This window comes from Pezoporus wallicus, unplaced genomic scaffold, assembly GCF_028554395.1.
Source record: "Pezoporus wallicus isolate ANWC-B61680 ecotype Strahan unplaced genomic scaffold, APGP_CSIRO_Pwel_v1 contig_8839, whole genome shotgun sequence".
NCBI lineage: Eukaryota > Metazoa > Chordata > Aves > Psittaciformes > Psittacidae > Pezoporus > Pezoporus wallicus.
The window spans coordinates 621,323-641,200 of record NW_026641258.1 but is presented as its reverse complement, the minus strand read 5'-3'; the positions used below and the strand labels follow the sequence as shown (position 1 = coordinate 641,200).

Below are 19,878 nucleotides of genomic sequence, written 5' to 3'. Positions count from 1 at the left end.
TCCGGCTTTCCCTCTCGGGGCCGCGCCTTTTCAGTCGCTGTGATCACCCCAGCCAGGACCGGGGGCGGGGCGGTGGGGGTTGAACGCGGGTCGAAGGTGATCGCGCGCGGCGGTGGCAGGCGGGTGACGGCTCGCCATGGCCAAGCACCACCCGGACCTGATCTTCTGCCGCAAGCAGGCCGGCGTCGGTGAGTCCCGGCGGGCTCACACCGCACCGCACCTCACCTCACACCCGCTACTCCTGCGGGGCCCAGGGAGGCGCGGGCCCGTGTGTGTGCGTGCCGTTAGCGGCCGTTAGGCCTGGCGGGGAGGGCGCCCCGCCCCTTCCGCTGTTTTATTTCACTTTTATGTTGGTGTTTTGTGGGGGTTTCCGCCGCAGTGGGATTGGGGGTGCTGCAAGGAGGCTGCTGCTCTCGGAGTCCACTGCTCTGGGGTCCCGCGCCTCCCTCAGTGGAGCTGAGTGGCTTCAGGGCCTGGGGAACTGCAGGGTTCTGTTCCTCGGATAGGGTAAAGGCAAGTGAGGTGGGTGTTGAACCCAAAAAGACGTGGTTTTGATGTATTTCACGCCCGTTGTGTTGGCCATACCAGTGGAGCCAGGGGAAGGAGCTGAAGGCTTTAACTCTGGGAGCATCTTTCTGTCTGCAAGATAACATTGTATTCCAGGTTATAGAATCGCAGAATAGTTTGCTTTGGAAGGGACCTTAAAGCTCACCCAGTTCCAACCCCCTGCCATGAGCAGGGACACCTTCCACTAGACCAGGTTGCCCCAAACCCCATCCAACCTGGCCTTGAACACTGCCAGGGATGGGGCAGCCACAGCTTCTCTGGGCAACCTGTGCCAGTGCCTCACCACCTTCACAGGGAAGAACTTCTGCCTAACATCAAATCTAAATCTCCCCTGTGTCAGTTTAAAGCCATTATCCCTGTCCCTACATGCTCTTGTCAAAAGTCCCTCTCCAGGTTTCTTGCAGCCCGTTTAGGCACTGGAAGCTGCTCTAAGGTCTCCCCTGAACTTTGTTTGCATTTGTTATACCTCTTTACAGATAATGAACTTTTTTTCTTGTCAGAATTTGCTCTGATGAATCTCTTGACCCTCAAACTTAACTGAATCACTATTTATTATTTGTGAATGTGTAGATCTGGTTGTTAGAACTTGATATTTATGACATTAAAATAGCTAACGTTGTTGTCAGTTTCCTATACAAGTGGTAAGACATCTGAGATAAATGTAACTACCTTCCTGTTCTGAAGAGAGGAAGGTATTTGGGCTGCCTTAAACCAAATAAACACTTGGTTAATTTCTTTTTTCATCATTAAAAGCAGTGTAAAGGCTATGCCAAGATTCATGTATAGGATTTCCTTGAGTCAAGTACATTGGCTGTGTTTGAAATGGAATAATGAATGTAGATTCTCCTACTGTCAATGGGTGTTATAATGCATTTGCAATGCATCTAAACTTTGATCTTGGTGAATGTCTTCAGGAGGATACATATTGTTTTATCATAAAAATATTTGTATTTATGCTCAAACTGTTTCCGTGGTTTACTTTTTTCTTTTAAAGACTGCTCACTGCAGAAGATAATTATTTGACATTCAGGCTTGCAGTTACTTACGTTTTTTCCTGCTTCTGCCTCAAATAATTCTTTTTTGTTCTTTTTTCTTAAAGCAATTGGAAGACTTTGTGAAAAATGTAAGTATAGCTTCTACATAGAGTTGTTTGAGAACATGGTGGTGTGGTTAGAGCATCCAGTTTAGAATTGGAGATTTGGTTCCATTTTTGCTTTAACCACAAACTTGAGGTCACTCTTTGAGATGGGAACAGTTACTTGTGAATTGCAAGTGTAAATAAATGAATAATTACAAAGTTACCCTCTCAAATAGGTTGTCAGGCAAATGCATACTCTTCTAGAGAATATGCTGACAGGGTTTGCAGTAGCTGTGGCTACAGTGACTTCTTGATTGGTTGCTTGTAATCTGTAATATAAAATGACCAGCCTCATCATTTCAAAGCAGGGGGGAGAATTGCATTTTTGGAATCTGACACCTGGGGAAAGGTTCCCTTCAGCATCTAGCATAAAAAGGGGCAGGGGAGGGAGGGCACACAACATCTGGAGTTAGAGCAGGAACCCCCTACCGAATAGAGTATGATCTGTCATTAGATCCTTGTAGGGAAACAGAGGAAATAAGATGAATAGTTTGTGATTCAAAAATAGTATGGAAAGAAGCACAGTCTGAAGCAACAAGACTGTTTACAAGAGCCCTTGGCAGTGTAACAGGTTCCCATTGGTAGCAGTTGAGGGCTGTCGTGCTGGAGATTTGGGAGCAGGTTAGATGAGCTGTTTGTGGGAGTCAGGATTAGATGCCTTGGGAACTGGTAATAGGATATGAAGCCTTTCATCCCTAGGTCAGTGTTTTGGATAAGGTCCAGCACAGCAGAGACTGTCAAAGGCATCTGTATGATATGAGTACTTGAATTTCAGTTGATTCCTTGTGAGAAAGCAAGAGCTACTTTTGTGAAGTGGCTGTTTATGCCAGTTTGCCCTTTCTTTGGCCTTCTCACAGATGAAGGATTAAAGGGACTATAAGTACAATCTCTTACCTCATTGAGGATAGTAACCCCAGGCTTTTGTTGATGTGGCACTGTAAGAGAAACTTACACTGCTGCTGCTGTGTAGGTAAGGACATTAGTCCTGTCAGTCCAGCTTTTAGTTTTCTTCACAAGTGAAAAACTCAGGAAAAGTTCTAGAGTAAAAATAATCTAAGCAGGTTTTGGCTAATCACAGAAGTGACTTTGAGTTTCTTCTCTGATTGTGAATGCATGAATGCATAAATGAAACCCTCACATATTACAGGCTACTGGCCCTTGTTCCTCCTAACTCTGGGTGCAAATACAAAGTTGCACCCTGTGCAGGATAAACTCATGCATTCAATTACATTGTCTTTGAGTGTAGAGGCAAATTCTTTGATTCAGAAGCTTTTCCTCTTTGATGAGAGTGTGGAGAAAAGGCCAGATTGTTCTATAACCAGCGGCTCTGCTGTATTTGCAGGTGATGGCAAATGTGTTATCTGTGACTCCTACGTGCGGCCCTGCACCCTGGTGCGCATCTGTGACGAGTGTAACTATGGCTCCTACCAAGGGCGCTGTGTGATCTGCGGAGGACCAGGAGTGTCTGATGCCTACTACTGCAAGGAGTGCACCATCCAGGAAAAAGACGTACGTTGGCATCCTGTCTCCTGTTGAATCGGTTATGTCTTTATTTAGTAGCCATGCTTTCCTTAAGGGTCTTGGAGATACTGAAATTAGTGTTGGACTAGGGGTGCTTGGATTCCACTACCAAAATTGGCACTTGTTTTCATTACTTCCTACCTTTCTTCCCCTGATGGTAGTTTGCCCTGTTTACAAAGCATTTTGAGGTATTGGAATTCTCTTCATCCCAAAGGGTCTTTGACTGCTTTGCACTCACACTCAAGGCTCGCTTCCTCCACGCACTGCTTGTTACCACTTTAAGTTGTTGTGTTACCAGATCTCTCAGCTTAGGTTTTACCAGGGTCAGAGACATTCCAGACACTGCAAACACACTGCTAGGAGCAGCTCCTCACTGGAAGTCCATTATCAGCCACTGACCAAGGGCACATACAGTATCATAAGGCCTATGGAATTGCCACCTGTGTTTCCTTTTGGATAACAGCATAAAGATAGACCTTAGTATCTAGTGTCTGCATTTTATTCCTTTTTTTGTTTGGCCTGTATTGAAGACACCTTTTTTTTTGCTAACATTTTTTGGTGTGATGATCCCTTATTTCTATTGTCAGTGCTGTAATCTTTTTATGATCTTGTGCTGAGACATTTAACATGCATTACTCTGCATGTTAAATGAGGCAGCTCTTTACCCACTTTAAAGTATTTGTTAATATCCAACACGAGTGCAGGACGTGAAGAACTACAAATGAAGTGGTAGAAAGACTTTTGGGAAGAGCAAGAACATTTGCAGTATCCCCAGAATACGGGCCTGATAGCTGTGAGAGTATCTGTTAAAGGTTGTTTGGCTTTTGGTTCTTCGCAAATGCCATTTCCAGCATACCTTAATGACTGGAGGACATGCTGAGAGAATGGTTCAGATTGTTACAGGAACATGCTCAGCTGAGTGAGTTGCTGATTTAATTCTCTGTGGTACCTACCTTTTCTCTAGAGGCCTGCAGCTAAATTCAGGACAGGGGTAGGTGCTCATTTGAGTTTAGTCATTGCATCCGACAGGACCATAATATTTCTTAGTATCAAGATAAGGATATGAAGACTGTGATAGTGGTGCTGCCTCCTACTTCAGAAATGCTGTGAGAAAGAGTAGTCTTGTTCACGTGCCTTTGGAACCAAGGCATCTAGCTTGATAAGTCACGAGTAAAATAAGCTTGATTTTATTCCTACCAATTCATATTAATTCCAAACAAGTATTTTTCATAACCTAAGCTCACTTGTAGCTTACTGTGTCTGGTTCAGGTGTGAAATAGCCAGCTGCTCTGCAAGGGAGGATTATAGAAAATGTAGAGGTGGAGGAGCAAGAGAATGATGTCAGAACTGAAGAATTTGTAACAGCTGGGTGAAGGCTGCTGTGGGTGAAGGCGGTTGCTCTGTACCAGCAAACTCAAATGTTGGGGATTATTACAGATGTGAAGTTGCAGATCTGAAGCTGGTCGGACATGATTGGCTTGCAGGATTGAAAAGTGCTGGCACAGGTGTAGGGTGCCCAGAATGAGTAAAGTTAAGTATGCTGCTGTCAGTTATGGTAGCTGGTGCTGATGTGAATAAGAAAAGCAGATGGACAGAACCGTATACCTGAAGCTCTAACACTCCAAGGTTTCAGTCACAACACTTCCATCATCCTCAGAGAAAGACTGGAAAAGATAGTGAAGCAAGAAAGCAAATGTTAAAATGGAGGGAGGAGGTGGAATTCTGTTACGCACCAGGCAAAGGGCACTTGGTTCATTTGTTCTGGTGGAGGGAGGAATGGGGTATTGTTTCACCCCACTTCCGTCTGTGGGTAAGGACTGAAATCCTGCCTTGTTACCAAGGACAGCTGTGAGTTGTTTTCTTGGGGACAGAAGCATGTTCATGTGCTGCCTCCTTAGGAGGAGGTGGAGGAATGAACAGAGCCCTGCAATAATACTGTCAAGATTGTCACAGACTCCCTGGGTCGTGGGAGGTAAGGCTTGGAAGAGTCCTACTCTTGAGGTTCAAAATCACATAAGCAGACAGTAGCTGGAGATGGTTTGTGGCAAGTGTATGGGGGAGGGATGATTTTCCCCCTTCTGTTATTTCTACCGTGCAGACCCTTCCCACTGGGTTGCATCTCCTGCACAGGAGCAGGAATTGGTGGGGCAGCTTGGATGCAGTTTCTGTAGCATCTGACATCTGCCCAGAGGCTTTCTAAATCTAATGCACTCAGGCTTACACAATGGTCAAGGACACATGTTCCTCTGCCTGCTGCCCCCACCACCACCACAGCTGCTGTTGCCAGCCAGAGCATTTTGCTCCCAAGTGTTAAGCAGATGCTGGGTTCACGTGGCCCATGGGCAAATGTTCCCTGGTACACCAAGAGGTGCATCTGTGATTTGTTTTTGCAGACACATCTCTGAGGCGCGTATCTCCCACTTTCCTTCTTGCTTTTCGTGTGCCTTTTCTCCCATAGTCCACTGAGATATAGGTACAAAAACTTAATTCCATGTAGCTGCTATGAATAGTTGTCCTCTCTCAAGATGACCATATAGCCTCTGCAGAAATCAATCCAGGATGCAGGAAAGCTGAGATTCATCTCTCCTGTCACAGCTTAGAGGGATCCCTAATCACAAGAATGGTTTCGTGACATCTAAAGCAACAAAGTTCTTTTTGCCTAAGGAGGAGAAAGGTTATTCCTCTGGGCCCTATGAAGCCTGCATATTCTCATTTAGAAAGAATACAGTCTTGAGGCACTGAGCATTAAACTGCTGATGTTACAAGAGCTGTTCACCATCGTCGCCCTGGAGATAGAGAAATATAATGTCCTAGACTAATGTTAAAAAGGTGTCCATCCTCTTCTCTGTTCCACTACTCTCTTGCTGGTAGTAACCAGATTTGAAGGGCAGTTTGTCTGCACAGGTATTCAAAATGTGTGTTGCGGATAGAGTGAGGAGTATGGGAACTGAGAACCTACTAGAACTATGTAAGTGACAACGTTGTGTTTATGAATCTCCTAACGTGCATCCCCTTTTCTTCTTACAGAGAGATGGTTGCCCTAAGATTGTCAACCTGGGCAGTTCCAAGACAGATCTCTTCTATGAAAGGAAAAAGTATGGCTTCAAGAAGAGGTGATCCTATCTGTACATGGCTACACCTCATGTCAGGTTGGCAAGAGGGTCTTGGAACATCTCTGGACTTTACAAGTATTGAAAACTGGTTGATTATTTTTCTATAAAGCAGTACAAATTCAATGGTATACTTGGGGTTGGAGAAATAACAGACTGAGTGGGGACTGAAATCTGATCAGAACTATCAGAAAGAACAAATGAGGATTACTATCTCTTGCCTTTCCAGAAGTTCTGCTATAAAAATCTTGGTGGGCAGCTATTTACACATGAAGACCAGCTCAGTAAAAAGCAAGTGCCATTTGTGGCATGGGGAAACATCTTGGGGTTGTTCTTACCAGGCCTCCTCTCAATTGTTTGAAATTGCCCCATGCATCAGTTCTGAACAAGAGGGCATCAAGCCCATGTGTCTGCTCCCCCTCCTCCAGTATATTTCCATGCCACCCTGTTTTGAAAGGAACTTGCTTGTGGCTGGTGTTTTCCTAGGGAGAGCACAGCTGTTCCATGTTTGCTTTGACAGATTAATCCAAGGCTCTTTCTTGTAACCAATTTTGTAGGATGCATATCAATAAAGCGTCTTCTTTTTGGTTTTATTTTTTGTATAACAAGGATTTCTCTCCAGTTCATTCTGTGCTTAGCCTCTCTGGAGCTTTCGGGGACACACAGGATTAACCCAGCTAGAACTGCACAATGGGTTATCTGGTTTCTGACAGTGTCTGCTTATGGCCACGTGATGTTGCTGCAAGGAGCTTCAGGGAATGGCTATTGCTTTTGTCTGCCTGTGATCCTGACCACTGATCATTTTGTCGTGTAGCGTGAGGATCGCTGAGCTTGTAACCCTTATCCAAGCTAATACGGCTGTGGTTGTTGTTTCACCATGCAAACATCCAATCCCTTTCTAAAACCTAACTAAGCTATTTGACTCGCTATACTGTTCTTGTGAATAAGTTAAAGCCTTCCCTGCTGTAACTGGAAACCAACTATTGTGTTCTAGGCTATGTGTGCTGGAAACCAGAGGCTGCTTGTTTGTCAAATACCAGTACAGGCTAAAAGCAGTCTGTTGGCTCAGCAGAGACCTGGGAACTGGTGCTTTTATGCAGAGGAGGAGCTGAGTTCCCTACTAGTGTGCGCACTCCTCAGATGTTTAAATCAAGGCTCAAGCTCAGCATGCTCTGTAGCTGTTAAAGCCTTTACAGTCTAAGCACAGCCTGTGGTACAGTAACGGGATTCTCTTTGTGCAGCCTTGGGGGGCAGAGCCTGTTTTGTACTCCCTCCACGATTTCGGTTGTTCCCGAGGCTAGTACCAATTCCTCTAACTCCTTGTGGTTTAAATGCCTCTTCTACCTGCTCCAGCCATTTGGGTGGTTTGGGTAGGAGTGAAAACAAGGAGATAGGTTGTGATCATCTTTCCTTTAAAAGTCATTTCTTCCTGTTGCAGTTAGCTCTAGCTATGACTGGTCCTGCAGCTATCACAGCTGCTCCTCCCTGTCCCCTCTGCCGCAGCTATTAATTCTCTCAGGTTTCCCTTCAAAGGTTTTTGCAGTGCTGAGAGTATCTCTGTGTACTCATCCCTGCACCATGGTTCCCTTACACAACCTCTGGTTAATTTTTACCAACACAGATGCCATTTGCCAAGATGTTCAGAGCACACTGGTTCTTTGGTTCCAGAAAACCCTCTCTCTCAAAGCAGTTCAACCTGACTAAGCAGCTGCCTCTTGTTCCTGACTGGGGCTCCCGTGTCAGGGCCATTATCAGCCGTGTTAAATTCTATATTTCTTTAAAAGCAAGGCATGATGTGCAGATTTTTTTTGTACCTGGAACATTATCACTTCAACCAGAGTTTAGCACTTGCTCTCACTCAGGCCACCCAAGTTATCACTCTATGAATGCAGAAGGTTTTACATAGTTTTTTTTTTTCCCCTGAAGTTTCTAAGGTAACAAAAGTTGTTCAGTGAAAGTAGAGAAGAGAAGAAAAGAAGGTTGAATTATTTCTTTTGTCTTGGAATTACTGCCCCTGGGGCAGGGACCCCTAGAAGATCCAATTTTAGAGCAGCCCTTGTTCCCAGTCATTCAGCAGGATCAGTCTGGCAGGGGTTACTATAGAGATACAAGTGTCCCCATCCCTTCCCCCACCCCCAAAAATGGCTGAGCTGTACTTACTTTCTTGGCACTTCGGGTGCCCTCACTCTGGCTGCTGGGTATATTGGGCTGCATTCTGGCAGCTGTGAGAGTTAAGCTGCCATTTCTAGTTGTTCTGAGTCACTGGGCAGGTGGAGAAAGGGAGGGATAGGCTTTTTCCCCTTTGCCTTGTTTGCTCAGACAGCTCTGGGGAGAACGCCAAATGCTACTGGGGCTGGATCAGGTCAGTGCTGCTGCCTTTCTGGTACTTTCAAGAGCATGGACGGGACATTGCCCTGAAGCTGCTAATTCAGACAAGGGTAATGGATACAGTTGGGTAACACAGAAGAACTCAGACTTGCTTGCATGGTAATGATTTCTGTTCACCAGCAAATAAAACCCAGGCAGGGCCCCTAGGAAAGTGTGGTATTTTTTTACCTAAACAGATTTTAAAGTACTTGTTCAGTAGAAGGAGATTTCCTGGCAGTAATGGTGACCAGAGCACATGCTTAAAGGGCAAGCTTCCTTGCACGGTTTGGAAATGAGGTGGGAGGTGTCTTGCTACTGTGTGCCTGCCAAGCTACATCAGCCTTTGGAGTCGTAAGCCACCCAATTCAGGGGCTCCCTGGCTGCCATGGGCAGGGGAGGGTGGAAGGGACACAGGGCTGTGTCCCTGCGGCAGCTGAACACCCGTGGTGCTGCTTGCAGATCCTAACTGCACGGAGCTAAAGGTCTCTTCCTGCTGTTAACTTTTCTAGGTAGGGTTAATGGCTGCTTTTTTTTTTTTTTTTTAAATCAAAAGTTTGCTATGTAATAAGTAAAAAAATCCCTTTATTTTGCATGTTTACACTGGGGGAACGATGACATGAAGCCTCTTGGCCTATTAAGTAATTGGCCTCTCTGTTACCAGTACTAACGGAGCATCACTGCATTCTGAAACGTAGATGTTCCCTGTTAGATGCCTCTTCAGGACACCTATCAGATGCAGCTACAACTGAGCTCAGCAAATAGCTCTGTAACACACCTTTCAATCACCTAGACCTTGTCTTGACAAAGCCTTTGAGCCCCAGGTGTCACCCTGGGGTAGGCAAAGACCTGGAGTCTGCCTGTGAGCAGAACAAAATCCTCCTGAAGCCTTACCTGCATGGGAGCTGTTATTTTCTCATTAGAGGCTTCAGCTGGAGATGTTGTTTGCCTGGTTCAGTAGCAGGAAAGAATTTTTCATTTCCTTGAGGTCGTCACGTGAATTGACTGTAAAGAGGATTTAGGGTACAACAGCACTTAATTACACCCTACAATAACCCGACTGCCCTTCCTGGGCATTAAAGAGCTCCATCCCGGTGGTTCCCTCCCTCCCTCCCCACACAACACACATGATCCAGGAGCTTTGTGTTGACCTAACAGCCAAATGGCCAGGAATGCGTGAGTTGGTCGTGAGTTGGTCGGGTGACAGAATTCCTCTGCCTGCATGTGTACCGGGTAATGACAGGAGCCCAGTCAAGGCACAAGCATTTTAAAGAGCCCTAATGTGTACCACCCTCTTAGTAACACCTTATTAAAACGACAATAGAATTTTAGAAATGTAATTGCCCTTTTTTTTTTTTTCCCTTAATGATGCTAAAAATAGTGCAGTCATTTTAATTTCCCCATCTCTGGCTGACAGCTTAATTTTGTTTCCAGCAAAGCAAGGGAGAATTAAGAACAAAAAAATAGTGTTCTTTTGTAACTAAATTCCTTTTGAAACTAGGAGTGATGATGGAAACAAGGCTGCTCCTAGTAACTCTCATAAATTTTCCTCTTCTCTTTCTCCCTCTTCTTTTGCAGAAAAAAAAACAACCCTGAATTTCAAAAGGTTTTGAAATTCTTTTTTTTTTTCTTGACTCAGTTTTTTTTTCTTGACTTACCGGGAAAATGAGCAAGGACAGCTCCTGCAGCACTGGGAAGGAGAGTGTTAACTGATTTCTTGGAGACGGACTTGGGGCGTGAAGGACATGTAGTGAGTGGACAAGGGGGAATGGCTTTAACCTGCCAGAGGGGGGATTTAGATAGGATATTAGGGAGAAGTTCTTCCCTGTGAGGGTGGTGAGGCACTGGCACAGGGTGTCCAGAGAAGCTGTGGCTGCCCCGTCCCTGGCAGTGTTCAAGGCCAGGTTGGACAGGGCTTGGAGCAACCTGGTCTAGCGGAAGGTGTCCCTGCCTGTGGCAGGGGGTTGGAACTGGTTGAGCTTTGAGGTCCCTTCCAACCCAGACTAGTCTGGGATTCTTAATGCAAGATGTTGATCAGCTTCAAAACCAGTCCTTGAGGTAAATGGTTCCTGAGAGAGGGAAGGAAGAAGAAAGGACGGACAAACCAAACCTGGAAAGATGTAGAGGATCTGCGTGGAAATGGGGCAAGAGAGGAACTTTGTATTCTTGCACTTGGAGGGGCGGTTGCTGTGTAGAATTACTTAACCAGAGGGTCACAGAGCAACTCAGGAGGCAGCTGTGATCTTTGTCCCTTTCGAAAATGGGCAAAAAATTAAACACTCAAATGTAACTATTATTGAGAAGATACAATTCCAAGCTGCAATGGGACTCGTGATAGGATTTTTCTCGAGAATTCTTCAGAACCAAAACAACCAGAACACTTCATTGCTGCTCCTGGGACTGTTGTAGCTCTCTAGTCATTAAGGCTGACTCTCCATCCTTGGTCTGCCTGTGTCAGCTCCAAGGACGATGCCAAACGTGTGGCAGGAGAGCCTGGAAGCACTGTCCCTGGTGTACCTCCGGCTTGTTTGGAGCCTCAGTCGGATCAAAAGCCACCTCGCATGTGGACAGCCAGAGGGTCCTTTGCAAGTAGCCTCTGCCCAACCCGGTGGCCTTGGGCCCTAAAATAGCGAGCCAGGCGAGAGACCCGCTTGCCAGCGGGGAGGCCGGTGCTCAGCCGCGGGGTGCAGGTGCTCTTCATCCGCCCTGACCCGGGCAGCCCCGACGGTAGTTGTCCCCGTGGCCGTCCTTCCACAGAGCAGCACGCAGCTCCCGCCGTGCACCAGCCGCAGCGGCTCTGCTGGCCGCGGCACGGCGGAGCCCCGAGCACCCCGCGGTGCGGGACGCGGACAAGGGAGTCCGGTCAGGCCACGGCGTCCCCGGCGACTACCTCGCCTCGGCGCTCTGCCGCCTGCACCGCTAGCGGGGCTGGGGGGTTCCAGCGCAGGGGTGCTTGAACTCTTGGCTAGAGCTGTTCAGCGAGCGAGCTTGTCCCTTTGGGAGCCGCACTTCCTCAGGGCCCCCCACTCATCCGGGCGGTTTGTCAGCACCACTGTGTCCGACCTCGCTGCCAAGCTACCCGAGAAAAACAAGGGCCGGTCCCTTCCCTCCCCACTCCCGCTCCATCACCTCGCCGTGTCCCCCCACACCCCCACCGCCTCGGGCTAGGCCGCTTGGGGAAGTCCTGAGGTTAACCCTCATCCCCACTAAAGCCCTTGCCCCCTCCTTCCCCCTGTGCCGGCAGCGCTGAGCGAACAGGGGCACGCACGCCCCTCGCGTCCCCATGCCGTCCCCGGGCCTCTGAGTGGGGCGAGGGGAGGGGGAAGTAGTCCCGGCCCGCCCTTCGCGACCGCATCACGCTGGGCGGGAGCGCGGATCCCTGCGCGGGGTTGCTAAGGGTGAAAGTTTGCCGTGAGTTGGCTCACTTGAGGATAGGGTGCGGGCGGCTGCGGGCCGGCTGGCGGCGACGGGAGGAGCGACCGACCGACCGACGAGGAGCGGCGGCAACACCGGCACCCGCACCCCACCCCGGGCGTTTCGCACTACCGCCGGCCCCACCGCAGCCCCCGGTCCCGCCCCGCGGAGGAACCGTACCGCCGGGGAGAAGGCGAGGGAGGGGACGGGACGGGGCAGAGACCCGCACACACCGCCCGGGCTCCGCCGGCAGCTCCCACGGCCCCGACAGCCGCCGGCCCTGGAGCCGAGGACGAAGTAAGTGGAGCCAGCGGAGCTTCCTTGCATCTCTCCCCACCCCCTTCTCGGGACGGGTCTCCCCTAGCCCCTGTCCTCTTTGTGGGCTCGGTCTGAGGGGACGACGAGCCTGGCATTGGGGGTGGGTGTAATTTATCCGGCCGTGGAGCGACCGTGCGGGTGCCGGTTCCTGGGGGGATTAATGGGGCTTCAAGGGTGGGGTGGGGGGTGAAAGTCATCGGGTCGGCGGCTCTTTGCGATGCCCTAGTTCACCATTTTGTTCTGTCTGATGAGGGGACAGGGCGGGCGACTTAGCACCGAGAAGGACAGGCTGAGCCCGAGGGCGGCGGCGGACACCCTGGGCTGCCGGGGTAAAGGGGGATGTCGCCGGGCTGTCTGCCTTCCCGCATGGCGGATCCAGCCCCCGCGGGCTCTTCTAGGGGGGATAGTGAAGGGGAAGCCCAGAGACAACAAAGACACTGCTGGGGCTGGGCTGGGCTGCACCCCCTGGTCCCGCCGGCCTCGGAGGCCGCAGTGGTGCCCCGCCGGGTGCGTGGGGCCAGGCGCTGTACCTCCCGGGGGGCGGGCATTCCCCATTCCGTCGAAGGGCTCTTATGGGGGAGCGTGTTTGCGACCCATCGGGGGGACGGGGACACGCACCCGGGTGGGGGGGGGACGCGGGACTTGTGGCCTCCTGGTCTCTGTCCCGCAGCCTTGGGGCGGGGACGCGCGCCCCCCCCCCCTTCCCCCCATCCCTATCCCTGCCGAGAGGGAGGGGAGGGGAAGGGAAGGGAGGAGAGGGCGGTTGCCCGGCGGTGCCGGGCCGCGGGGCGTGTACCTCGCCGTGGGCAGCGCCGGGGCCGGCCGCCAGCGCGCATGTGCCGTGGAAAATTTTGTGTGCTGCCCCGGCGAGAAGAGCGCCGGGCCGGGCTGGCCGCGGGGTGCCACGGGAGCTGTAGTCCGGAGAGAAGTAGGTCGCGGGGAGGGGAGGGGGGCGAGGACTACAAGTCCCAGCGTGCACCGCGGGGGGGTGGGGGGTGTGTGATGGGGTGGTTGGTGAGGATGGGGACGAGCTCTGTGTGGCCGGGTCACCAGGAATGCCCAGTGTGCCGGGCAGGGCTCGGCCGGCTGCGGGCCGCTCGCCTCGAGTGTGGGGAGCCCCTCTGCCGCCCGTGAGGGTGTATGGGGGAGGAGGGGCACCGAGGGTGAGGTTGGGAAGGGGTCCCTTGTTCCGGCCGGCTGGCTGTGGGAGCACAGGTCGTGGTGGCAGCCGCCTTGTACAGTCACTGGAGCAGGGCTGGTGGGGTGAGGCGGCAGTAGGAGCCGGTTCCCGAGGGCCAGGCGTGCTCAGGAGCTTGGAGGGATACTCGCAAGGTCACCCGCCGTGTTTGCGTAGAGAGTAGGAGAGGGCATGGTGCCCGTGTTTGTTGTCCTCTGATGCAAGTGGTCATCGGGCCTCTGGCCTCCAGCACGTCGGTGTGCTGAAAAACAGGGGCTCCGAGCGTGTTCCCTGTGCAGAACAGAGGAGCGGCCCTTTGTTCCCTGCCTGCACCTCGGTATTCTGCCCATGGCACCATCAGCCTTTGCTTTGGCAATGCTGGCAGCGTGGGCAAGCCTCTCCTTATGGGAGACTTGTCATATTACCTTCAACAATTGATGTTGAGTTGTTCATATCTTGGCGCCGTGCAGTATCATCTAGTTTTAATTATTTTATTACTATGCTATCACATTTTAGTGCAGTAGCAAGAGATGGTGGGGGGGGCTGCTGGAGCACATCTGACTGTCAGCAACCTGAAGAGTCAGTGCAATCTCTGAATCTTAAAGCCTTCTGCTGCGAGTATCAGCTATATGCAGCTACCTTGGCAGCTGTTGGTATTATTAGGCTGATCAACTCATGGTTTTTGTAGTCAAAGTACAGAGCATTCCCCTTTTAGGAAGGGGGAGTACCTCTTAAAGAGAAGAGAAAAGGGAGGCAGTGATTTATAATTGTGTCTCCTCGCTGTCTTCTGAAGAACGTTGATGGGAATGTGGGCAACATGAATGCCTCAGAGTATATTGAGGCATTCGTGTTGCAAATAGGGTGGTAGTAAATTTTGGCCTTTGCTCCTTTGCCAATCCGTAATTTCTGATTTCTTAATAGATTTTTTGATCTGGATTAGAATTTACCACATGAGATTAAAAGATTTACAAACTGGCTGTTCTCTTCCTGCTTACTTTGCTGAGATTTCAAAGTGTCCTCTCCCTCGGATGCCTGAAAGCCAAAGGGTTGAGAAGGCTCCATGTAATCCCCTCTTGAGGTAGTGTGGGCTGTATAAGCTCTTGTTATAACATTTACTTGTGCTCTGCCAGGGGTTTGCTTTGTGCTATTTTCTCTGGAAGAGGCTCTGTCTCTGCACTGAGACTTTCTGAAAATGGCTTCTCCTTGCTCTTCTCTGAAACACTGGTTGCTTACTTCTTTGGTGTGCATCTGTTCTTAGTAGAAATTGGTTAGGTCTCGGTGACCTACCAAAAGTTGACACACTACAGTAATTCCTTGAAGCGGGTTTTAAAGGCAAGACTTCTTTCCGTCTTTTTCATCCCTTCATTCCTGTGTTTTTTCGTGTTGCTGAGTCAAACCCAGAGGGGATTCCTTCCAGAACTGACCTCCTTGCTGGCAGACTTGAGGTGCAGTGTCTGTTTCTGGTCACCATCATCCTAAAGCCAAAGTTCTCTGACCTCGGACTAGTATAGAAAAAGCACAGAATCCACACCCCTTGTTTTTTTGTAGTAAAGCCTCAAAATACTTGAAGGTTGTTTTCAAATCCATCGAATGCTTCTTGTCCACTAAACTAGACCAAGCAAACGAGTCTGGTCAGTTTGTTCTTACTCCTGACTTAGGCGAGCGTGAATACCTTGTTGTGCTGCTGGGATTCCCAGCTTCTCCGAGGAATGCTGACACTGTATGTTTGTACTCCATCCCCACCCCCAAATAATTGGCACATTGTGTAAACATTGGCTTGAGAGCTTCGTAAGAGCATCCCCAAAGCCCATTTTAGGAAGATGGTTGAATACGACATGACTGTCTGAGCAAGGTGAGGGCAGCTGAAGAGACAGTGCGGCCTCTGACTAAGCTGCCAATTAAAAACTGGATATTCTGCTTCCCTCTGGAGAGGCGTGGAGGCTACTGGAAGTGTGCTTCCTCTTAAAATATCTGTGGGTTTTGTTTTCTTGGGATGGATGACAGCGTATGGTGCTGACCTACCCGGGGCTTTTATTTTGTACCCAGGCAGACATTGTTTGCAAATCTGTGTATAATGGGAGAGTTGAGTGTTGTGGTTTTGCACTGGGCTTTTGTGGGCTCTCTCCATTTCAGAGACTTCCTCACAAGGAGGGAAGGAGGATTACTTCAGTCTTTGGCAAGCAATTTCAATTTTTATTAAGTAGGTACCTGATCCTGGCAGAGCTTAGCTTCCCTCTGCGCAGGGATAAGCAATGTGAACTGTGTCAGACAGGCTGTTGGTATGCGTGTTTTGTGACACCAGGCGTGTTTCCTGTGCCGCTCTTCTCCCCCCCCCCCCCCCCGAATTAAGTTGGGATTTTAGGCTTGTATCTAGGCAGAGAGCCTCCACTGGGTACACTTCATAAGATCTGTGCCTGCCAGTCAAGGGGATGGTAAACACGGGCTGGCAGCTGGTGCCTCAGCACCCTCTCTAGCTCCTTCTCATATCTTCTGTGCCAGCACCCGGCATGACCACCCGGCCTTCAGGAGGAGAGGCTGGTTCTGCTGCCCTGAGCGCAAGTGGGGGTCTCTGCACAAACCACTGAGTGAGGCACAATACTGCTGGAGTGGTGTGCTTGTGTTCTGGAGAGTCTAGTGCAGGGGAGCTGTGCTGGAAACAGCTGGGTGCCAGGGCAGGGAGAGGTGCGTTAGATGTGCTGAAATAGCTCTGCCAGGGTAGGCAGTTGGCCTGCTGGGTTTCAGCAGTGGGATGTGGCAGTGAGGTGAGTATGATGTGTGTACCTGTGTAGCTACCCCCTTATTTCTCCTGTAGAGGAGCGGGAAGACTCCTCCCTAGCAGCATCTCTCTGGAGGGCCAGTAGATTTGGAGTGAATCTCCTGGAGAGCATCACTGCTCTTCAGCATGACTGTGAACTGCTCATTCTGCTTCTGTTAATGACAAAGTGCAGCTGTTCATCTCGACGGGTGATGAGTTGTTGTGTTCTCCCATCTTCATCTGTCCTTTTCTCTCTTTCCCTAGGTCTGTTTGGAGCCACATCTTGTCTATGTGTGTGTCACTTTGTCTCTTTTAATACACTGCCCTGACTTGCTTGCTGCAAAGGGAGTATGCATCTGGAGATCAAAGTTGCTCTTAACTTCATCATCTCATACCTGTACAACAAGCTTCCTCGGAGGCGGGCAGACCTGTTTGGCGAGGAGCTAGAGCGCCTGCTGAAGAAGAAATATGAGGGTCACTGGTACCCAGAGAAGCCTCTGAAGGGATCTGGCTATCGCTGCATTCACATCGGGGAGACAGTGGATCCGGTGGTGGAGCTGGCAGCCAAGCGGAGCGGGCTGGCTGTGGAGGATGTACGTGCCAATGTGCCAGAAGAGCTGAGCGTCTGGATCGATCCTTTTGAAGTTTCCTACCAGATAGGTGAGAAGGGCTCTGTTAAGGTCCTTTACCTGGATGACAGTGAGGGCTGCAGCGCCATGGAGCTAGACAAGGAAATCAAGAGCAGCTTCAACCCCGACGCCCAGGTATTTGTCCCGATCGGCAGCCAGGACAACTCTCTGTCCAGCTCTCCATCCCCCTCCTTCGGTCAGTCACCCAGCCCCACCTTCATCCCTCGCTCTGCCCAACCCATCACTTTCACCACTGCCACCTTTGCTGCCACAAAGTTCGGCTCCACCAAGATGAAGAAGGGCGGAGGAGCCGGAGGAGGTGGTGGCGGAGCAGGGGCTGGGCAGCAGCTGAGGATGGTCAGGTCTCCCACTACCAACCTGCTGAAGCACAAGGGTCTCTCCCTGTCTATGCACTCTCTGAACTTCGTCGGCAGCGCCGGGAGCCAAGCCCCACAGTCACAGCTCTCCCCCAACGCCAAGGAGTTCGTGTACAGTGGCGGGTCACCGGCAGCCAGCAGCCTCTTCTTCGATGGCGTTGCCAGTGAGAGCCAGGCCAGCAGCATCCCGCCAGCATCGCAGTTCAACACTGGCACGGGTGGTACCTTTGATATGGCTCAGGTCTTTGGTGGCAGCACCAACAGCCTCTTCTTGGAGAAGTCTCCCTTCGTGGAAGGACTCAGCTACAACCTGAATGCCATGCAGTATCCCAGCCAGTCATTCCAGCCTGTCGTCTTGGCCAACTGAACACAAGGAAAGAGAGTATTTTGGGGCAGGGAGGGAGGGGGGAGAAACGAGAACAAAACAAACAAGAGGGAGAGAAAAAGAAAACTAGAAATATACAGAAAATATTCAAATCTTATAAATATAGCTTCTTGGGAAAAGAGAGAGCCCAGTGTTGTTGCGCTGTGCTGGTAATGCTCCTGAAGCACTGATTTGTTTTTTAACTCAGTCCCTATGCTTTTTTCCTACTCATTTTTTTACTCCTTAAATGAGCCTTGGGATTTTTTTGGTTCATGTTTCCCCTTCTCCCAGCCCAGGGCTGGTGCAACCATAGGTCACGATACTGCTGATTCCCTGCACCATCCCCCAGCGCTGGACACAGGGTCCTTCCACCTGGGTGTAGGGATGTCTTCCTTGTACCAACTTGCTGGAAGCTGGAGGAGGGACGGAGAGAGGATGAGTCAGTGGAGATACACACGCTCCTGTTGCGTGCTAGCCAGAAATGGGTGGGTGAGCTTGCTTGTTCTGTTACGGGTCTGCATGTAGACTGGAGAGCATCTACTGTGCCCATGGGTGTAGACCATTGTGCTGTTTGTTGCTCAGCCCAGGCTGGTGTCAGCTGCTCTGTGTGCTGCAAAGCACTAACTCTTCTTGACCACTTCCCGGCACGAAGCAGGGAGGGCAGAGCATTACTGTGAAATGGCTTCTTCCTGCTCCCTTCCTCACCTGCACTTCCAGCTGCAGCTGCAGGAGGACAGCCTTGAACTGAGTGGCTGTTATTGCCCCCTTCTGAGTGAGGGGGCCTTGCTATGCCCCCCAGGGCTGGCCAGGCAGTCTGGGCTGGGTCTGAGTTCTCATTCCCTGCTGTGAATTCATCATCTTGTCTCAAAGAGGGGATTCCTTCCTTTTTCCTTAGCAAGGCAGCACAACTTTAGAGGAAGAAGGGCTGTGTTGTCGAAGCTGCTCTCTTGAGTGGTGGCATAAGGGTTTATGCTTTCAGTGAGATACCCACCTGACTAAATCCCCTCCCCTCCTCCTCTAGAGAAGTGGGAAGAGGCAGCTGATCCAGCATGGAGGGGAAGCACCTAGCCCAAACTCATCATTGCAGCCAGATCTCATCAGTGCAGATGGCAGCAGGCTTAGAGCGGAGCCAGGCACTTCGAAGGTGAGCAGTCATCCTGCTGGGTCAATGTACGGTGCCTCCCTGCCACAGGGCCAGGATCCAGGAATGCTCCTGCAGCTTTCCCCAGGGTGATGTGCTGCAATTGAGCCACAGTGGCTTTACAGCTAGGTTGGGTCTGTGTCAGGGACTCCAAAAGCCACCTTCACAGGAAGCCGAAGGAGGGCTGCTGCTTTCGCTGGCAGGGTGGAGGCTCTCTAGGTGGGAAGAAGACTGCCTTGGAGGCTGTTGTGTGAGTATGGAAGTGTGCAGAGAGGAGAGAGATGGAGATGATGAGACTCCAGTTTTTGAAGTTCTCACTTAAGAAGAAAAATAAGCTGCTTTTTTTTTTTTGCTGCCTCCCAAACTTGAGGTTTGGTTTTCTTTCAGTGGTGTCTCTGGAGCACGCACTAAAGCCCACTTCTCCTGTATCTGTCAAACCCGTGTGCTCTTTCAAGACATCCCTGTTTCAGGGGACGTGGGCTTGAACCCAGGCTGCAGCTCCCTCCCCTCGAGCTGAGACAAAGGCGCTCCAGCCCTCTTATAGTTAATGCTGCCAGTGAGCCCCAGGGAGGCTTCCACTGCCCAGAGCTCTGCAGGGACAGTTCCTAGCACCCTGCCCCTCGCTGGGTACTGGGGGGCAGCACAGTCCCTCCCTCTCTTCCCGAGCAGACCGCTTGCCATTGAGCTATGACCAACATGTGGGTGGGCAGGGAGGGTGGCTTCCCCAGAACCAGCCTCTGCGAGCTTCCACACCAGGACACGTTGCCGAGGAATGGCCGAGCAGTTGGGTTTCCCTTTTGTTTCCGTGTGTTTTTTGACACACTATACCCCCCCCCCCCCGACGAACATCACCACTGCTACCGCATCCTCCTCCCGCTGTCCCTGCATCCGGACAGCGTGCTCTCCTCCAGCACAGGAGGAGAAAGGAAAGGAGGAAGGAAAGGTTGGGATAACCCCCCCTGCTCTGTCCACCTGCTTATGTGTGTGAAGCTTTGATGCTGCT

At 50.6% G+C, this 19,878-nt stretch overlaps 2 protein-coding genes across 4 annotated transcripts; both read left to right on the top strand.

The window, feature by feature from the left end:
* Positions 1-72: 72 nt before the first annotated feature.
* PHF5A (PHD finger protein 5A) lies at positions 73-6,929 on the top strand. Its single transcript, XM_057422794.1, has 4 exons — positions 73-188; positions 1,667-1,690; positions 3,048-3,214; positions 6,254-6,929. The coding sequence occupies exons 1-4, from the start codon at positions 137-139 to the stop codon at positions 6,341-6,343; spliced, it is 333 nt and encodes a 110-aa protein (XP_057278777.1). The 5' UTR covers positions 73-136; the 3' UTR covers positions 6,344-6,929.
* A 5,261-nt stretch (positions 6,930-12,190) lies between these two features.
* TOB2 (transducer of ERBB2, 2) lies at positions 12,191-17,753 on the top strand. 3 transcript variants are annotated; one of them, XM_057422783.1, is made up of 2 exons: positions 12,191-12,411; positions 16,629-17,753. In XM_057422783.1, exon 2 carries the CDS (start codon positions 16,715-16,717, stop codon positions 17,735-17,737), a length of 1,023 nt encoding a protein of 340 aa, XP_057278766.1. In that variant the 5' UTR covers positions 12,191-12,411; positions 16,629-16,714; the 3' UTR covers positions 17,738-17,753. The 3 variants fall into 3 exon arrangements, with proteins under 3 accessions (XP_057278766.1, XP_057278768.1, XP_057278767.1); XM_057422785.1 differs by lacking the exon at positions 12,191-12,411 and adding an exon at positions 13,238-13,360; XM_057422784.1 differs by lacking the exon at positions 12,191-12,411 and adding an exon at positions 14,473-14,687.
* The last annotated feature ends 2,125 nt before the right edge of the window (positions 17,754-19,878 follow it).